Source organism: Patagioenas fasciata, chromosome 3 (genome assembly GCF_037038585.1).
Source record: "Patagioenas fasciata isolate bPatFas1 chromosome 3, bPatFas1.hap1, whole genome shotgun sequence".
In the NCBI taxonomy this organism is placed as follows: Eukaryota; Metazoa; Chordata; class Aves; order Columbiformes; family Columbidae; genus Patagioenas; species Patagioenas fasciata.
In genome coordinates, this window is record NC_092522.1 from 62,776,949 (window position 1) to 62,795,704 (window position 18,756).

Consider the following 18,756-nt stretch of genomic DNA (forward strand, 5'->3'; position numbering starts at 1 on the left):
CAGGACTCATTACATGCCTTTTTGCATGAGGCTGCCCTTACTTTACAATTACAATTGCTCTTTCTTATTACGGATATGTATGTTTATAAAAGCAAATTGCAGAACACGACTGTTGTCCTGGAACACAAGATCCCACTTCAGCTGGATTACTGGCACTTTATGGTGACCCAGCGTGCACGGATGTGCATGAATAACGGGCTCTGTTTCCTTGGACCAAAGAGGTGAGGTGCACAGCTGAAGCAGTGTGACAGTACTGCCTGGAGCCTGTGTTCCTCTCTCATTTAGTTTTATCTCACTTGACTGGTGGAAAGAGCAGCATTACCCACAATTTTGGAAAATATCACCTTAGATGAGGGAAGGGTGTTGTGAGGTGAGAGGAAAGAAAAGAAGAAGTAAACAGGGGGTCATGAAGTATTTACAGAAAGGATAAGAAATATATGGTATCAAAGGAGCATTGTAAATAAAACAAAGGTTTAGTGAAAAATAAAATGCTAGAATGACCAAAGCAAATGAACTCTGTGATGTAAGTCAGGTGATCGAACAGTAACTGCCCAAGGACTTAATTTAATGTTGTGTAAGAAATGTTATTTCTGTTTTAGTTTAATTTTTCACAAACATTTGCATTTTTAAAAACAAACTACAGAGTGTTTGGATTACTGGCTTATTCTGTAATCAATTTTACAGAAAGTATTTATGAACTAGTAAAGAAAAAAGACAGTGGTCTATCTTTTCTCTCGCTGCTTAAATACTGAAGCAGGAAATAATTTGCCTATCCTCAATTTTATTTGATAGAACAAAAACCCTAAGCAATAAAACTAAGGTCCAAGAAAAACATTGAGCTTGAAAAAAGGTTGAAAAATGTACCCTTGGAAAGACCACTGCTTACATGGGATTGTTCAACAAATTCCTGTTGTGTGAGGTTTGGCATATACTTTCTAAAAATATAAGCATCTGGGGAAACCAGACAAAGCCCAGGTCTTGGACCAAATGAAGCATGCACTGTGAATCTGTTAGCGATTATATCCATAATGAAATATGTGCCCAAATTTAGCAGTACAAAACCCCCAATACAACACAAAAACACAGCGTGTACAGCCCTTACCATAAAATATAGCCAACAGCGAAGGTGCACACTGCAGCCAGTCCGCAGCTCCTGCTGGGATACTGATGATGTGTTGTTCTCATCTCGATTAGTACAAAGGGCAAAACCGTTGTGTGCTGAAAAAAACAAAACAACGGGGGAAAACCAGGTGATATAAATGATTCTCACTGCATTTCCATGCTAGTTCTACAATAAGAAACTGAATCACAAAAACGTGAAAATAACTTCTCGATGTGTAGAAAGACAAGGTAAAATGACTCTATAAAGCCGATCAATACCCCCAAAATATCGTCGCTGCAATGCCCAATTGTTCGAGAAAGCAGAGGAAAACTGTGTGAGCAGAAGGTGCTTTTTTCCTTCTGTCCAGGAATCCAAGGCAGATACTCAGTGGGTAAAAAGGGGATGTGGCATGAAGGGACACGTGGTCCTAGTCCCAGTCTGGCCTTGCAGTTGCTTTGTTATCTTTGCCACGTCACTTTTTGGTTATTTTGACCACTCAGGTTAGGAAGCACCACATCTGATTTTCAGAGACTCTAAGCACAAACAATGCCAAATGAATGAATACAAATGGAGGTATTTAATGCTTCTGAGAATTAGGTTTAAATGTATCTCAATCTGGGGCCTTGAAAACAGGGGACATATTTTCAAATGATAGCCTCAATACCTCTGCTCCTCCATCTGTAAGACAGGAGCAATTGTCTTCTTCGGATAGGTGTTGTGAATCTTAATTGTTAGTTGTTGTGCAAAATGGTTTTAGATTCCCAAATAAAACATATGAAAGCCAAAGCTGTAAAAAACATTTTCAGCCACTTCTCTTTATTTAGCTGTGAAAGTCCTTATTCTGTCATTTTTCCACACACGTTTCCCATACTGCCCCTTCTGAGAAGGTCTGTTCATCCAATTAATGTCAGCAGCATGAGAAATAGCATCTAGCCTGCCCCCAGCACTCAATGTCTAGATTTCACAGTGCTGGCAGGCATGAAAATATACATAAGCGAAACACGAACGTGCCAGAAAATAAACCCCATCATTTTTCAATACACAGCTCACCTAGAGCCAGCATTACTGGTGACTCCAGAATCACACCCTGTTTTGCCATGACAGGGACAAGTTATCACTGGTGTCTAAAGGGATTTACTTTGGCTAAGAGCTTGGCCCTGGGGCTTGGTGTGACCACAGCTGCAAACTCTCCTGCCTAGTTCACTGGGAGGTCTGCAGGTGTGAGGACTACAAGGGCAGCCTAAGCCATAAACTAGGTTCCATCCTTCCCCAACACTTGCTCACCAACTGGAAAAGAAGGTTATGACTTATGTTGGCCGTGTTGTGCCATCAGGTGTGCGCATGTAGTTCTGGGGAAGCTGGAGGGCCAAATTAGTAATAACTACACTGTTAACCCACACTGATTTTTAGCAACATGAAGGCAGGACAGACAAGGAGCAGAAACATCCTTGTGTGGATAACAGGTACAAATGAGAGGAAACAGCAGTGTGTGGGCCTTGAACAACTGCAGAGAAGGAAGAATTGTCTGAATGGGAAATAATAAGATAATGGAAATGCTCTGGCTCAGAGATGTAACGTAATTTGAATTGGATAACTGCTCTGATTTTCAAGGCATTAGTAATTAATGACTAGCATTTGGAGAATGTCAGGTGGATAATACAGCAGTTAGGGGAGCTTTCAATTTTTTCATCTTTTAACAACTTGTTCCACCCCCATCCCTTTGAACAGTATAAATCAGCATTAAGGGAATGCAAAGATGTTTTACATGTGGTCTGCAATAGAGGTGCCTACTATTAGATGACAGGTCTTTAAACTGTGCAGGATCTTCAGAGTCCATTAACAGGGACTGTCAGCAAAGCAAGCCCTGGAGATTCACCTGAACATTTTGCATCTGTATGAAAAAGGTCTTCAGACAGAGATCAGTCTGCACAGCCCAAAACGCAAGGTAGCTGGAGGCTGTGCAAATGACTCCTGCCCTGCCTCCATAACCTCTTCAGAGCGAAAAAAAATCAGAAGACAACAAAGACTTTTAACTCCAAACCCCACCCTTGATATTTCTTGTACAATGTTATCTTGTGATCCAGTCACTTAGTCTTAAGTCTTCGTTACATGGATCGATGGTTACTGAGCTTGTGAGCTCTGTTTCTCAATTGAAACGTTTACCATGTTACATATTGCTTGTTGATGTACTCTTCATTGATGACAACAACTCAACAGCTTGCCAATTAAAAAGTAGTTAAAATAATTTCAGCAATCAACCCTTAATCTGGAGTCTTTTTTGCCTTTCCCTCCTCCCAGTTTCTGTGGTTATATAATAAAATAGGCCATTATTTTTCTAAATTCTCCCTTCTGCTATTTTCTAAAGGTAAGATGGGAGAAAAAGGGATAATGAGCTGTATCACTAAAGAGTTTATGTATAAAATCCTGTCAAAATTACAGTGCAATTAAAAGTGTAAGGAGAAAATCAGAGACATGTATCTTTAATCTTAGCCCATTATAGCAAATGTCAATGCTACCTGCAAACACTGCAGATTTACAAATCTGAGTACGAACTTTGGTTTAAAATATTCCAGCGAGACTGCCACTCTAAAAAGCTGTTTCAGGTTCTTTACTCAAACTATAACCAAGATAAAATTTCTCTTTCCTACATTGCAGGCTCTCCAAAGCCCTTAATTTAAAAACCATGAAATTTTGTAGGCAGGAATACCTTCTGTTGAACAGTGCCAGTGACAACTCTGGAGCTATAAATACCAGATTTGAATCAGATTGGCACCTGGACTGAAGCCTAGTGAAGGTGAGCAGGGGTCAAATGTGCTTGGAGTAGGATCCATCAGGGCTGGGAAAGCTGCAGGAGTCCAGAAATTTCATACCCTCTAATGTTTTTGCCACTTGATTTCCGAATAAACTTGGGCCAATGAGGCTTAGAGAGAAAGTAGCATCGATGCTTCCTTGACCTATTTGTTAAAGGTCACGTCATGCTGATCAAAGATGCCCAACTGGTATCTCCGGGACTGATCCCTTTTACTTACTGGCAGGCTGGAGGAGAGAACATTTCTCACCTTCTTTGTCAAAGTATCTCCAGGGGCTTACTTGAGAGAAGACTAAGGAATGAGGAAGGTCAAATAACATGTTTAAATGGTGAGGACGTTTGGCCGCTGTAACAGCTTTCCAGTAGTTGTTATTTTGTGCCATTTAAAGTCTTGAAGGGCAAATTTTTAATTAGAGTGTAATGACTAGCATAGTGTTGTAATAGTAGCACTATGCTAGCACTAGTAATCAATGCTATATTGATAAGGCACTTTTATTAGGGACTAAGTATTTACAGGCAAAGCTGCATTTTTTCCCGGGCAGCTTATTCTGCTCCCACTGACATCAGCTGCTCCTGTGAGACAGGTTTGCTGGTACAGCCGTGTTGACCCTGGAGACCTAAGTCAAGTGATGCTGTGGGTGCCTGGGAGCGCCCCCTGTCCATGGGCCAGGAAGGCAACACTTGCTGCACGTGTGCTATGGGGGGACAGCAGGCTCGGGATATCCCCCACCCTGCCCAGGCAGCAGCAACTATACCTACCAGCAGGAAAACATAGCCTGTTGACTTCTCCTGCTGCGACCATGGTGCTGCCTGCCAAGGTGCCCTCCTGGCTGCAAAGCCCTTTTTCTCCAGCGTGTCAAGGCAGTGACCCTCAGACCCATTTTTAACCCCTCTCCAAAGGGATCCATCTGCCAAGACCATCTCATGAGCTGGTGCATGGAGTAAGCCCCCGTTACCCTGCCAGAGCGTCACCCTGCTCAGCCCCCTTGTGTCCCATCACTGCCTGTCCCTGCAGCAGGAAGGCAGCTCTGGCAGATCTTTACACTTGCCAGGTCTGCCAGCAAGTGCTGGTTTGCAGAGCAGCAAGCTGCAATTTTCTCCCCATTTTGTGTCCACCACACAGCATTGCTTCCCTAGGTTACATCACTTTTCAAGTGGGGACAAAATATGTTGAATCTTCAACTGCTGGTAATGATGCATTAGAACAGAGAGAAACCAGCCCAACATATGAAGGTTGGGTGGAATTTGCAGGAAGGTTATCATATGGAGAACTTGATCCAGAAAACACTCGGGGGAATGACTCCAAGAGAGCAACTTCTGAGTGAAGCTGAATTAGCACGCACTGCAAAAAAGCCAGCCCAAGACCTGCAGGTGGATTAATTGCTAGAACCACTGTCATTGCTTCTTGAGAGAAACTCTGCTCATTAGTGACTCTTCAAAAGACATTTTTACAATACATACTGCTTCTCAAATGGTACGTATGTGCCTAATGACATCTGGGACTCGAGAATCACATTACAAATAGGCAGCATGTCTGTAGTGTTGGCCTGTCAAGTTGAGCTTTGCTGGAGGACTTTACTTCCCCATTTTCAGTGTGTGCTGCAACAGGTAGCTGGAAAAAAAGGTTTTATGTAAATCAGGTACATTAAGTTCTGTAATAGTCTTTGGACAAATTAACTGCTCATTCTTGAAAGCCTGATTATATATTTTATCTTCCAACTAGTAAGTGCCGCTTTTTTAACACTGTTTCATCAATGCCTTGCCTGGCCTTGTCCTTTAACTGTGTTTTAAAGGAAATGTTACAGCTTTTCAAAAGGTGCTAAACTGACATCTTTGTGTATTGGTATCTTCTGTCCTTAGCACAAACATGGCAGTGCTATCTTCCCAAGTCACCCAGTCCTGATCTGCAGAGACTATCCAGAACTGCCTTTACAACAGAGTTCAGTCTAAGAAAGCACTTGCTTTCTCACACGCCCAGTGAGTACACAGCAGTTCTGCAGGGATGGCGAAACCATTTGGGGATCGCATAAATGGTGATTATAATTCACTTCAACCAACAGAAGACTGTGATTTGTTACTTGACTTGATCAGACTAAAAACTACAGGCTATGGGACATTTTAGTTCAATGGAAATACCATAAGCCTCTGTTGAGAAGGCTTTGGTGTGACATCCAGCCCTCGATCTTAAGAGTCAGTGAAAGCCCAGCGACATGAAAGGAGGCGGCCTTGCAGCTCTGATGTCACCAACATTTTAACTGATGGACTGGGAGCCTCCTTGAACTGCTGGTGCTCCCTGGAACAAGGAGGCTGCAGATGGGCCTTCACCCACAGAATTTGTGCAGCCTGGGCAGGACCTGGGTGGCTGCCTCCGTGTTGAAGTCGCTGCCCTGGCAGGGGCAGCTGCTCCAGCATCTGCTGGGGAAACAGCCCCGTGGCACCGACACCGTGCCTGAGACTTACGCTGGTACGAATTTGATGGAGACCTCCTTCTTTGCACCCTGCTGTGCGAACTGCTGCATCTGCCAGCTGCCTCTGCCTTCTGCTTCTCTAAGCTCCCCTCCAAAATCTAGTTTCCATCAGTAGGATGTTACCTTTCACTTTTTTTTTTTTTCCCCCTGAGCTCACAACCAGATTACGTGTTGTTCAACAGCTGCTGCATGAAGCAATCTGTCTGTAGCTTCTTCTTACCTCTCGTGGACTTGTGCAGCACCTTGAGATTAAAGATTTTACAGAAATGATCAGCAAAATGACCAATGTGCATTCCTCATAATTTAAAAGCACTACCAGTGTATTCACCTTAGAAACTAATACTAATAGGCCTAAAAATCCCTACAGTTTTAATCAGCGCCATTTGTAGAGTAATAGCAGTAATAAAGCTGCATTTTCTGCATGCTCCTAGCAGACTAATGTGGAGAACAAGATCAAAAACTAGGAAAACAAGGGGCATGATTACGATTTACTAGTTGAGAAGCTTCTGAGAAAGGAACAGCTGGCAAGAGAGTATTTATGTGTCATTTGAAGGATGATACCTTCCACCAAGGCAACCTAATCCATAAAGACAGCAGCAGGATATCAGAGCTGGGTACATAATAAATTGGAATCCTTGAGTCAGTCTGAGCCCTTCTGAGTCTGAAAGTGCTGGTAGCACTTTTGCTCTTACAAATGAGAAATTATGACTATTAACTGAGACACACTGATGCACAGGATGCACTCCAAGGCAGCCACAGACAGCTTGTTAATTGTTATTGTAGATTGGAGGGAGGAAGAAGTATTGTCTGATCTAAACAAAGACCAATACCCTATAATGCCACAAACACACAAGAGCCGAGGACAACCATTTTTAATCAATATAAGAGAGCAGAGCTATTTGAAAAGAAAATTAACATTTCCTCTTTAATGTTATTTCTCCCTTCCTCTTTTCTGTTGATAAATACAGTGGACATAGCATATCTGACTTAACAGGAATTGTATCACTTTCTCCATGCATACCTAATGTTGACAGGTTTGTTCTGGTTGTTTCTGACACATGCAGTACATAATATACATTGAAATAGCAGTGTCAATCCAATCTCACCCCTATGACTGCACTAGTGTCAGGGCAGTTATATATAGGTGTTTATCTATAGAGTTTCCATAGTGACAATCACTGAAGCACTTCAGCACCCCAAAAGCATTACTAAACATACCCTCACAGCAGCCCTGATCTATAGAGGTAGGATATTCTATCCCCATTTTTTGCAGGAGGGTAAGATGGAGATGGCATGCCTCACTTGAGGTTACGTAGGGTAGCTATACAGGAATATAGAACCACAGCATATTCCTCAGTTCCATTCTTGTGTGTCAGCCTAAGACAAGCAACCAGGTTTAAAGAAGTAACACATCTCGGTCCTTTCAGTATCTCCCAGTTGTCACCTTGACTGACCCTCTGCACTGGTTCCCCTCTGCTTTTGGAGGCTTTTTCAGCTGCCTCCCTCTGTGCTGTCTGTCTGTCTCCCATCTCAGCCCCTGCTGCTTCCTTGCAGCTCCCACCCTCCCAGCCCATGCGACCCCCCTGTGCCCTGACTCAGCAGCTCCTGGGGTGATGCATCCTCCCTTCTGTCCTGGACCCTCTCAGCTAACACAGGTCCGTCCTTCACATCCATCAGTATGTTTAGCAGGCACAGGTAATGCCTTAACTTGACACATCAAAACCATGGTCACTTTGACTTGAAGCAAGATGATGGCAGGGAGGGAACTGGACAGGACAGGACACAGCACATCTGGTATAGCAAAATTGTGCAAAACCAGTTTCACGTTGCTAAATGGAACAGCACTGCTACACGTTTTATTTTCTTTAACTTAATATAATTCAATATAACTGCTTTTAAAGCATGTAATGTATCCAGAAATCATTAAACACACGTGAAGTGCAATGTCACATAAGTCACATCTTTCCTTTTGCTGGCATCCCCTAGCCAGACTTTTCTATTCCTTCGTGCCAGCCCCAAACTCCCCAGCCAGCGCCCGGCAGTGGGCACTATGCTACTGTTAGGAGACTTTTAAAACACAGGAGAATCAACAAAGCCCAGATTCTGACACAGCTGAACAAAGCCCATAAATCCCAACTCACTTTCAACCTCAAGTCCTTATTTCTGCCATAAAATCCTTAGAAAAAACATGCCACTAAGAATGTGGAACATACACACACATACATACTGTGCAAGGATCACCCATTGATCACAATGTTGTGCAAAGTAATTTTTCTACATATTTTGTTCAGCTTATTTGCCTCTTACCCTTTAAACCACTTGCCCTAGAATTTCTTAAACTACTATTTGCAAAATGGTTTACCTAGGCAAAGAAATATATTCTTGTCTCTTAGAATTATCCTTAAAATCAATGTATATACACAAACACACTCTTACATCTATCACTGGGATTTAATTTGCATGAATGAAGGTTGACTGTTTATGCAGGTCATGCTGAAAAAGAGCTAGTAAAGTCAGAGAGCTTCACGCATTCCTAGCACAAAAATCACGAAAGAAAGCTTGCAGATGTATTTTAGCAATGATTTAAAACCATTTTACTCATATGGAAAATAGTATTCCTCTGCTTGAAAAGCCAACTTCCTTCCATATCATGAGTCTAACTGCAGAGGCCTCCAAAGGAGAAAATAATTTGTATTGATACGCTTTCTAAATCTCTTTAACTGACTTGAAAAGTTTATCTGTACATAAAACGTGCCATGTTAAATTCTAATATCTGGCAATATTCCAAGGTTAGCACTAAGGCTTTCACAGAATGATATTTTCGGCTTCATGGTAGCCAAAGTATCCTCTTTCTAATCTGAAGACATTGGAACCTGAATCTGTCACTGCTCCAGGACTGAACATTGCCAGTCCTGGGCTTTGAGCCAGTATAATTTGGGGAAAGAAAGTCCACATTTGGGAAAATCAAGAAACCATTATTTGGCAGTTTCTTTTTCTAATGGTAGCTCTTTGATGCTATTCGGAAATGTAAAATCTTGGAAGTGGTTACCAAGGAGGTGGATTTATTGGGTGTTGTGAAGGTGAGGTAGCCAAAGGTCAAACTTTGGTCTGTCACATGATGACTGTAGCTATCTGTAAATGGGTTCAAATAATTTATCTTACAGACATTGTCATTATCTTTAATTATTTCTTTATATAATACATGCAAACTCCTTTAATAGATAACTCTAGAGGACGTAACCTAATCTTTTTTTGTTCTCATATTACAGAAAGCAGTAGCAGGCTAACGTGAGCGTGGTCTCACTAGTGCACCCAGAGATCCATCTGTAACCAGTTTTGCATGACATGCATTGCCCTGCGTCTTCTGAACACCACGCCCTCTGCTGCAAGGCAGATGTGCAGGAGGGAAGAGCTCCTCCAGCTATGGTGCATGTGCCCCTGGCCAAAGCACTGCACTAGCACCAGCTCCGTGTCCCTCCCGCCCATGCCAGGGCACAGGGCTGAGCCGTGGATGCTGGCAGCCACTGCTGAGTGACCTGGTGACCGGTGATAAGCCACGGCCAGGCACCACAGCAGCTCCCAGCGCTGCACTCGGCTTTGGTGATGGCACCTGCTGCAGGAAAACATGCTGCTGGTCTTGTGCTCTGTGCTCAGGATGCAGGAGCCAGGCCAAGGCAGGGTCTAGAGGTACCACAACCAGTAAGACTGGGAGCGATGTGCTGTCAGTGAGTGAGTACGGCACTAGCACGTGCTGGTGTGCAGGGACGTGAGGATCCGTGGTGGGGGTGCAGGGAAGGCAGGAGGCATGGGCTGGGGTCCTGCTCCTGAGGCAGCATGTATGGTTGGGGGAAAACAAGTCTGTGCAGGAAGGCAGGGGAAGAGAGGTAGGGGTACAGCCCTGCTTATGTGTCTACTAGAGCTGCTTCTCTGCAAAGAAGGAATGTAAGCTAACAAGCCTGAGGAACACCCTGAACTAAGATCCTCTGTCATGAAAACACACGGACATTTCCTACTGGTTTTACCCACTATATGACATACTTTAGGAGAATCATTCAGCTTCAAATGCAATTAGTTCTAAACGCTATTGTTCATGTTAAAACAACTGTTATTTCGATGGATAGTAAAAGCCTACACACTGTAGTAAAGGCAGCAATGTCGGACACAAAGACATTACAAAATCTATAACCTGACCCCTTAGAACCCGACTTGAACCATCAGATTTGACTTATGAGAACGGTTACAATGGTGCTTCATGCAAAAAGCATTAGGTTAATGCTGGATCAGGCAAAGTTGCCAAACACACCCTGGCGTAATTAATCAAGAATATTTCAAAACCAGATCACTTCGAAGAGGTTATTGATTTCCTGTCATGACACGTTTTGCTTATGAGGTGCTACGATGCTATGTATCTGAGATGTGCTGGCTTGTATTTTTTAGTGACTAAGCCTTGATCTATCTTCCTGGATTCCTGCCACTGGTGCACTGACATCTGTAACTACTCATGTCTGACAGTCTCATGCATGAGCTATGTGGCTTCCAACTTGGATGGGATTAGTATAGGAGACTTTCTGAATACTTCAAATGTAATTGAAAGCAGATAAAGACAAGGGTCTCAAGAGTGTGGCATACTTTTTACAAATGGTATCACATTAAATCACATGTATGCATGGTTAGACTGATAAAGATCTCAGTGTTAAGCAGTATAGTATGCAAGAAAGTGTTTGCCCTTATTCTTTAATATGTATGAATCCTGATAGTGTCACATCTTTCTAAAATCCAAATATGCTGCATGGCTAAAGTGTGGTTTGGCCAAGCATGCAAAGGTACACATTTGGGGAGAAGGGTGGGGGAAGAGGAACGTATTCAGAGACTGGCGGGTGTTTTGCCTTTCATCCATGGTTCAGCTAAGGCATGCATGTCTTCTGTGAACCTTCTCTGCCAAGTGATGAGAGCTGAAGACAAACTATATATCATGCAACTCAAGATTATACTGTTACAGTGTCAAGTGCTAGCAAATAAGAAATTACGTTTTTTTCTAGAGAAAAATTCAATCACATTCCTTACATAGAACACATTTCTATTTACCTGTTTTTCTTGGTAAATATGGACACTGATATCCTAATCTGTAAATGTATTTCTGTACATATTTACTGAATACTGTAAAATAGAGGATGTAAATAAAACTGACGTCAACACTGCTGTACAGAGTTTATCTTTTACATTTCATTACTTTTTTAGACTTTGAACCCTACCAACACAAGTAATCTTCCTTTAACACAGACAACGCAGAGCTCGATAAATATTTAAATGGGAAATGGCCTGCTATTTCCTGCTGTCAAATACCTGTTTGAGGATTGCAGTGATGGGCAATACATGAGCATCACAAGAGGACGGCAATACTGAACATACATGACATCAAAAGGCTCCAAGACAACCAGGGTGCAGTGCTGCTGTGACACCCACAATAATAAAGCTATGGGCTTATCTGCGCTGTCTTGCAGAGTCTGGCCTAATTTTTTCTGTCTACCTTAACCTTCATATGCTTGTCTCTGCTTCCCTCACTCATAGCTCTGTCCCCAGTCAGGGTGATCTCACTGAGCTATCAGTGACCTGCGTGGCTTTTCCATTCCAGATGTGAAAAAAGAAGTTTGAGATGAAATGCGATTCTTCTTAGCATATGGTAGCATTTTTCCTAGTACGGAAGGGAGCAGAACTGTCACATGTGTAAAGTCAGTGGTTCCCGGGAGAGCAGTAGGTGAGCAGGATGTTTGCAATGGGATGAATGATCTCATGCCCTGGAGAGCCCTGGAGGAAGGAGGGCTTCTTACTCTGCCTGGAGTCACAGCTCCTGACATGGAATAAAGTCCTGAACGATGTCTGCTCCAGTCTCCCAGCAAGAGCAAACCAGCTGAGGTCCAAAGTGTTTAGTGTGAGGTACCCCTTGGTCTCCCTCCCAGGACCCTGTTAAATGTAGTCTCAGAAGTCCATCAGTTGGGTCATACTTGCAGTATCATCATGCATTTTTCTGGTACTAGAAAATTTATCTGTATTCCCCTATTGCCACAAGGATTCAAGACAGAACTTCTTTTCCAGTACGTGTTCATTAAACTCTACAATCAGTTATCTGCAAAGTTTTGCCCTTCAGCTGGTCTGATCTCTTCTGTGCTGGGGGATGGATGCCAGGACTGGGACTGAAGTCACCCAGTCATGCAAATGGCTCATAACACTTTTTCTTTAAACAAAGAAAAAGTTCTGGTTTTGTGTTTGGTTTTGTTTGTTTGTTTAGTTGTTGTTGGTTTTTTTTATTAAACATGGAAAGAAGTTGCCCAGAGAGGTTGTGGAGTCTCCATCCTTAGCAATATTCAAAACCTGACCGGACACAATCCTGGGCCACTGGTCAGCTAAGCACATCCTGCTTTGCAGGGGGTTTGGAGCAGATGACATCCAAGGGCTGCTCCCACCTGAGCAACTCTGTGATTCTGATCTATGACCCTGTATCCCTAAGTGCCTGGCTGTTTGGTCACCGGCCTTTAAATCCAGTCTTGTCAGTCCCGAGTACCTCTCTTTCCATTTTCCTCCCTTGCCAAGGCTGGGTTTGTAAAAGTTGCTGCACTTTGTACATGGTCTTGACACCATCCCCTTGGTTCTCTGGGGTCAGAGCAGAAAAGAAGAGTTGAACTTCTGTGACCTATAGCATTTCCACCCATGCACTTCAGAAATCTCTCTTGTACAGACTCTCAGAGTATTTTCTAAATACAACAGCCCTGTAACTGGCACTGTTTTTTAGCTGAGGAACAGAGAGACAACATAAACGCCCCAGTTCGACATGTGGTTTCCTCATTGTTAATGATTACATTGTGTGTGAATGTGTGTTTGAGATAACATTATGGAAATGCCTTTCAGGTGGGAATGGACTAGCCAGTCACATTTCATCATGTCAGCTGTAACACGGTTCTGTTGCAACCAAAATACCCAGAGTGACTACAAGTGTAAGAATTGCACAGTAAACACTTACAAACAAGAAAGATCACTACAAACATGTCGATGAAGAAAGATAACAGTGACTCTGAGCTGCCTGAGACTGATTGATAGAGGCCTTATACTGGAGAAAGGCATCTGTTGGGAAGGGGAAAACACACATGTAATTAAGAGCACTCCAATTCCACAGCAGTGGTATGTTCCACTGGGAGAGGGCCGTAAGGTTAACGTCACTGCTAAGGGAAGGACTGGAGAACTGCTGCAAGCACACCTGGCCAGAGTCCAGGTGTGGAGCCAGCACAGTGCCGCTAGGTGGGCGCAGGAAGCTGGGTGAGAGAAGGAGACCTCTTGAAAACAGCAGGTTGGCTGAGAAAGGCTGGTGAGGGTCTCCCTCTCCAGAAACAGAGCTGCAGTCACCTCAGCTGTGCTGGCTGGAAGACAAGACTTGCTTGGATTTGAGTCTGTGTCAAACCGAGAGAAGAAGGTACGAAGAGCCCATGGCGAAGACAGCAAGGACCACGGCTTCTCTCACAGGCCTGAGAGGAAGGACTGAGTTAAGAGCATTGCAAAGATATGCCAGGAGGAGAAGAAACTCACCTAATACTGTTGATCGATTAATCACTGGCTTCCTCACACTATTTTTTTCCTTGCCAATAACGTCTTTGCTTTAAGCCACTGCTAGCAAGCAGCTCAGTGCTGCTGCGTCGGGGCAACCCACGTGTCTAATTGCCTTCTGGAAATGTCTAGGTGGGATCTTGTGCCAGGGTTGTTTCCAGCAGGAATAGCTAAGTGATTGATCCTGGACCATTTGACTGGCAGCAGCACTGGGTAGAGAGGGTACATAACGTAGGTCCATGTCAGACCACGCACTTTGGACCTCTTGTTGCTCCCCTGCTGCTGCTGCTGTAGCACATTCTTAGCAGGGTACTAAACTTTGTGTTGGCATTTTTGCAGAAGGTACCTGGCAGTAGATTGGTATTAGCATTTTAACTACTTGACCTATCGGCCTACCTTGTTATGCAGTCTCCTTTAGCCCTGTAAACAACTTCTTGACTATTGAACAAAATTAAAATATAAAGAAAAGCTTGCCACACTGATGAAATGTCCAAGAGCAGCAGTACTATAACACTATAAAAAGACTCGAAACTATATTACAGTCCTTAGATAAATCTTTAACTTTAAAGAAATTCTCTCTAGTACATTCTCCAGTGCACAACACTGCTTTCTCATCTCAGGAATATCAGTTACCGTTTTGCCATTTTATTGCAAAAAGAAAGTAAAACAAACTCCAAACCCCAGACTTTTTAGCAAACTGGGACAACAAGTACATTAAGAGACCCTATATAACCCACAGTCACTATGGGATCAGCAGGGATTACCAGAGCATAATTCCTTGTGATGGTGTATATCATTAATACTATTAATAATTAACATAACTTCTGACTGTCAGTATGCTTTATAAAAACTCCAATTAACCCTTATAAGATTTCTGTGAGATGGGGAAAAAAGAGAAGCACTTCATCAGTGAAGAAATACACACAAAGAAAGAAAAAGCATCTTGTGTAAATCAAGGTGACAGGCAATCAGTGATGGATTTTGTACTATAATGTGGGTGTTGGTAATCCCTTCAACTGGGCTCATCCTCCTCACCACACTGCTCCCCTGTCAGAAGGTTCAAGTCAGAAGAGTCCTGGTCAGAAGTCCACAGCTACTTAAGGGCTTGAATATACTGACCTCAAACATTCATGGCAGCAGGAGACGAAAATCACGGGGCTAAACTTCAATAGTTTAAGCACTCAATCAGACCAGATTATTTAAAAACTTTTTATTAAACATGAGCTCATCTGCTTCTGTAAATGTCAATGCAGACATACTAGAAGAACCACAAAAAGGCCAGAGGAATACTTGGGCTGTTTGCTGTGAAATTTATTCTTGTTCTGACCCCTCTCTGCTGGTGAAAGCAGAGAGCAAGTGGGGGCTTAAAACTAATGGACTTCAGCTCCAGGGCAACTTCAGACAGGGTCCACGAAAGTGAGCCCAGGCTTAGCAGCATGCATCCCAGTGACTCAGCTGGGATTCAAGGATTTATGGTATGCCTTCAGTTAGGCATATCTTGGGAAGCAGAAAGGATGCAGCAGGTTAGGGAGTCGGGAACATCACAAGAATATTTGGGAAGGAGCTCCTGTACTGCTTCCAGTCTCCCCAGGAAAAGTCACAGCACACTTAGGAATAACCACAAGTCTCAAGAAGCTAATAGAAAGTGCACTTTGGTCTCTTCCTCCAGTGCGCCTTCAGATGGGATCAGGTGGCTGAAATGACTCTAGCAATGCTAGTGGATGACCTCACGGTGGCTATGGACATATTACAAACTTCTATGTCACAACTGCTGTCTACACAAATACTCATCTCTCCCTCACAACAGCTGAGAACCCAGCAAACACGAACCAGCCTCTGGCACTCCTGTAAAGCAGGGAAGCACTGTCTGCATTTTAAAAAGAGAACTGAGTTATCAAACCTGTCCATTATTTGCACACAGTACAGACGTGGCAGCAGTAAGAACTGCGCCTTGATCCTTCAGGAAACCACCTCCAGTGACCCTTCTCCTCTGCTGGTAGCTGAGGCACAAGCTCTTTACCCAGGCAGAAGGTCCTCCCTCCGTGTTGGGGAGAATGAGCTGCTGGTGGGGCACAAAGTCACCCAGCTGAGCCCTGTGGCACAGCCATGCACTGGTGACCAGGGACATAACCCTGCAACCGCCTCCTCTGCCTGTGCAGGACTTAAGGAGCTCTTTGCTGTACTCATCCCATGGTACTTCACAGATGACGGATGGTTTTGGCCAAGAAGTGGAGTGGCCTTCTCACCACTCTGAAGCTGGGAGAGGTCAACAGCTCCTCTAGCCAGTAAATCCTTGTCTGAGAGATGAGGACTGCAGATAGGGTATTAAATCAATTGTTTACAGCTGCTTTTGTGGGGAGAGAGTTAACACAAAAATATTTTATTTTTGATATATGAAAGCGATATGGATTTAGGCTTTGAGTTTTTTTATCTTTAAATGAAAAAAAAAAATCTAGTTTTTCACCTGAAAAATAAAAAATAATTGAAGTACCTGTTTGATTCAGTCTGAAAAGCCATTTTACATTAAAAAGTAGTCTGAATTTTATATCCAATCAGCTTTGGCAGTAAAGTAATTGACCAGTGATGTTGAAAAAATATCCCAATGCCTACTAGAATTCCTTTGTGAAGAACAGATGCATCTAGTGGGACTGAAATATAGTTGAAATAGGAGAAAATATTCGGAAGATTTTGCTAAAAGTTATTTTTCATCAAGGTCATTAGCACTCTATTTGTCAAAGTATTCAGAAAGCTCCTTAATTCTGCTGGACTCATTGCCAATGTTGTTGCCTCTGTTGGGACAGTAATAACCTCCCATTTAAGAAGAAGCCACATTCTTTCATTTTGGGTGAAGATTTGCAAATGGCAGTCTATTCATTCATTTATCAGTTCCAGATGTATTTAATAGTATTTCAAACTGTAAGTGGGGAAACAAAAATTAGATTAATTGTAATATGGCAACAGTCTTCAGCACATTATACCATGCTTTCTGCCCTCTAAGGGGGCACTAAATCACTTCAACTACTATTTTGGTGCCTTGGTTGTGTTGAGAGTAGGGAATCCTCCAGCCCCAACTTCATTCGTGATGACCCACCACTCCCTGAAGCGTTCTTTCTCTTCCTGCCTTTCACCCATCTTTTCTCTATTAAATCTTTCCCTTTCTGCTTCACACTGCCTGGACACCACTCTGCTCCTCCATTCTCTCTCCACTTACGCTGTACGGTGTGAAGATGGGTGTTAACACGGGCTTCATCACTGGATGTGCTGTCTGGCTTTTGGGAGGGACGAAATTCCCTGTCCTGTCCTGTCTCTACGCTCTGTTCCCATACCAGACACGAGAGAAGCTACTGCTTCATTCACAGCCAAAGCGAGAGGTCGGCTTTCTGCGGACGGTTCATCCATGAAGTCGTCCAAGGAGGACAGCTCATGGAAGTTGGAGAAAAATCATTCTTGGTTAAGGATGCTCAAGTTTAAAATGTGGAGTGGGAGAAAAGTAAATGAACCACATCACTGGTATCTTTGACGCTGAAATGCAGTAGTTTCCCAGTCTTGTAAGGACAGAAAAAAAAAACGAAGCAGTGGCAAAAATAAAACCAACTGAGCACCCAGAGCTCAGGGAACCTGAAGGGGGGAGGCAAAGTGCAGAAACCACTAGACACAATGCACTGCACACCGCAAGTGTCAGTTCTTGCTATTAATTACGGCACAAATTATTTATGCTCCCTGCTTACTTCTCGTTAAGAGATCGGCAACTTACCTTGCATCTCGAGTGGGCATGTGTGAGGCAAAAGCATCCAGACAGAGCAGATGAAGAACATATGAGTCAAAGCATGCTCTGCAAACAGCACAGAAGATAGGTGGAAGAAGACTATTTTTTATTAAGGACCTTATTCCTTTAGCATAAGGAAACAGTCCTTCTTATGAGGACCTGAAAAATATTTGTTTTACTGATTGCTTTGGTAGAGATGTAAGTTTTAGGAATCTGAACTATAGCTCAGCACTGCTAATGATATTTGTGTAGGATGTACGGATCTTAGCCTGGAGGCTGACACAGGCTGAATATGTAACATACAAGCTGTATATTTCAAAGAGAAGATACACAGTTTTCCAGCATTTTAGAATTTCCATTTCAGCTCTTCACTCTTAATCTCTTTTTAAGAGAGAATGAAAGATGAGGAAAGTCTCTGGATATATGTATATATATATATATACTTTTTTCAGTTGTTTATCTAAAAAAGGGAAAATTATAGGGAGAAGGATAAAATAGGAGGAAGAAAACCCATAACGGTAAAAATTCAAACCACCAAAGTTTAAGTTCTAAATGAAAAAACAGATTTAAACATTTATGAAAAAGAAGGTTCTAGATAAAGACAAAGATTTACTTTTTTGGTTGGAAATAGCTTTTAATTATTCTATTCAGCTTTTGAGACCTTCCAAATATAAAGTGCTAATCAGTACAAAATTTTGAAATTAATCGTAAGTTACATAATGCACTTTAATTATGTACTTCATTAATGTACTTGAATAATGTCCATACATAGATGCATATCTTGTATATATAAAACTCCTACCATTAAAATCTAAGATATCAGCAATCTTAAAATGTCATGCACCTGCAAAATAACATATGTTGTTGGTTTCTACCATAAGCATATATAGATCTTCTTAAGATCCTGATGAAGTATTTTGGTTTCTTGAGGCACAACACGTCTTTGCAATTTTTTCCAAAATAAAAAAGTTTTTATTAAAGTAAGTTTTAAAAGTGTACATGCAACCACTCAGTAAAT

The 18,756-nt window shown here is 42.5% G+C and overlaps 1 protein-coding gene across 1 annotated transcript in view; it reads right to left on the reverse strand.

The window, feature by feature from the left end:
• Positions 1–18,756, reverse strand: part of AIG1 (androgen induced 1) — a 122,867-nt gene that overhangs the window by 12,350 nt on the left and 91,761 nt on the right. Inside the window, exon 4 of the mRNA XM_065834175.2 lies at positions 1,103–1,218. Coding sequence (XP_065690247.1) covers positions 1,103–1,218 — 116 coding nt within the window. The remainder of the gene's footprint in view (positions 1–1,102; positions 1,219–18,756) is intronic.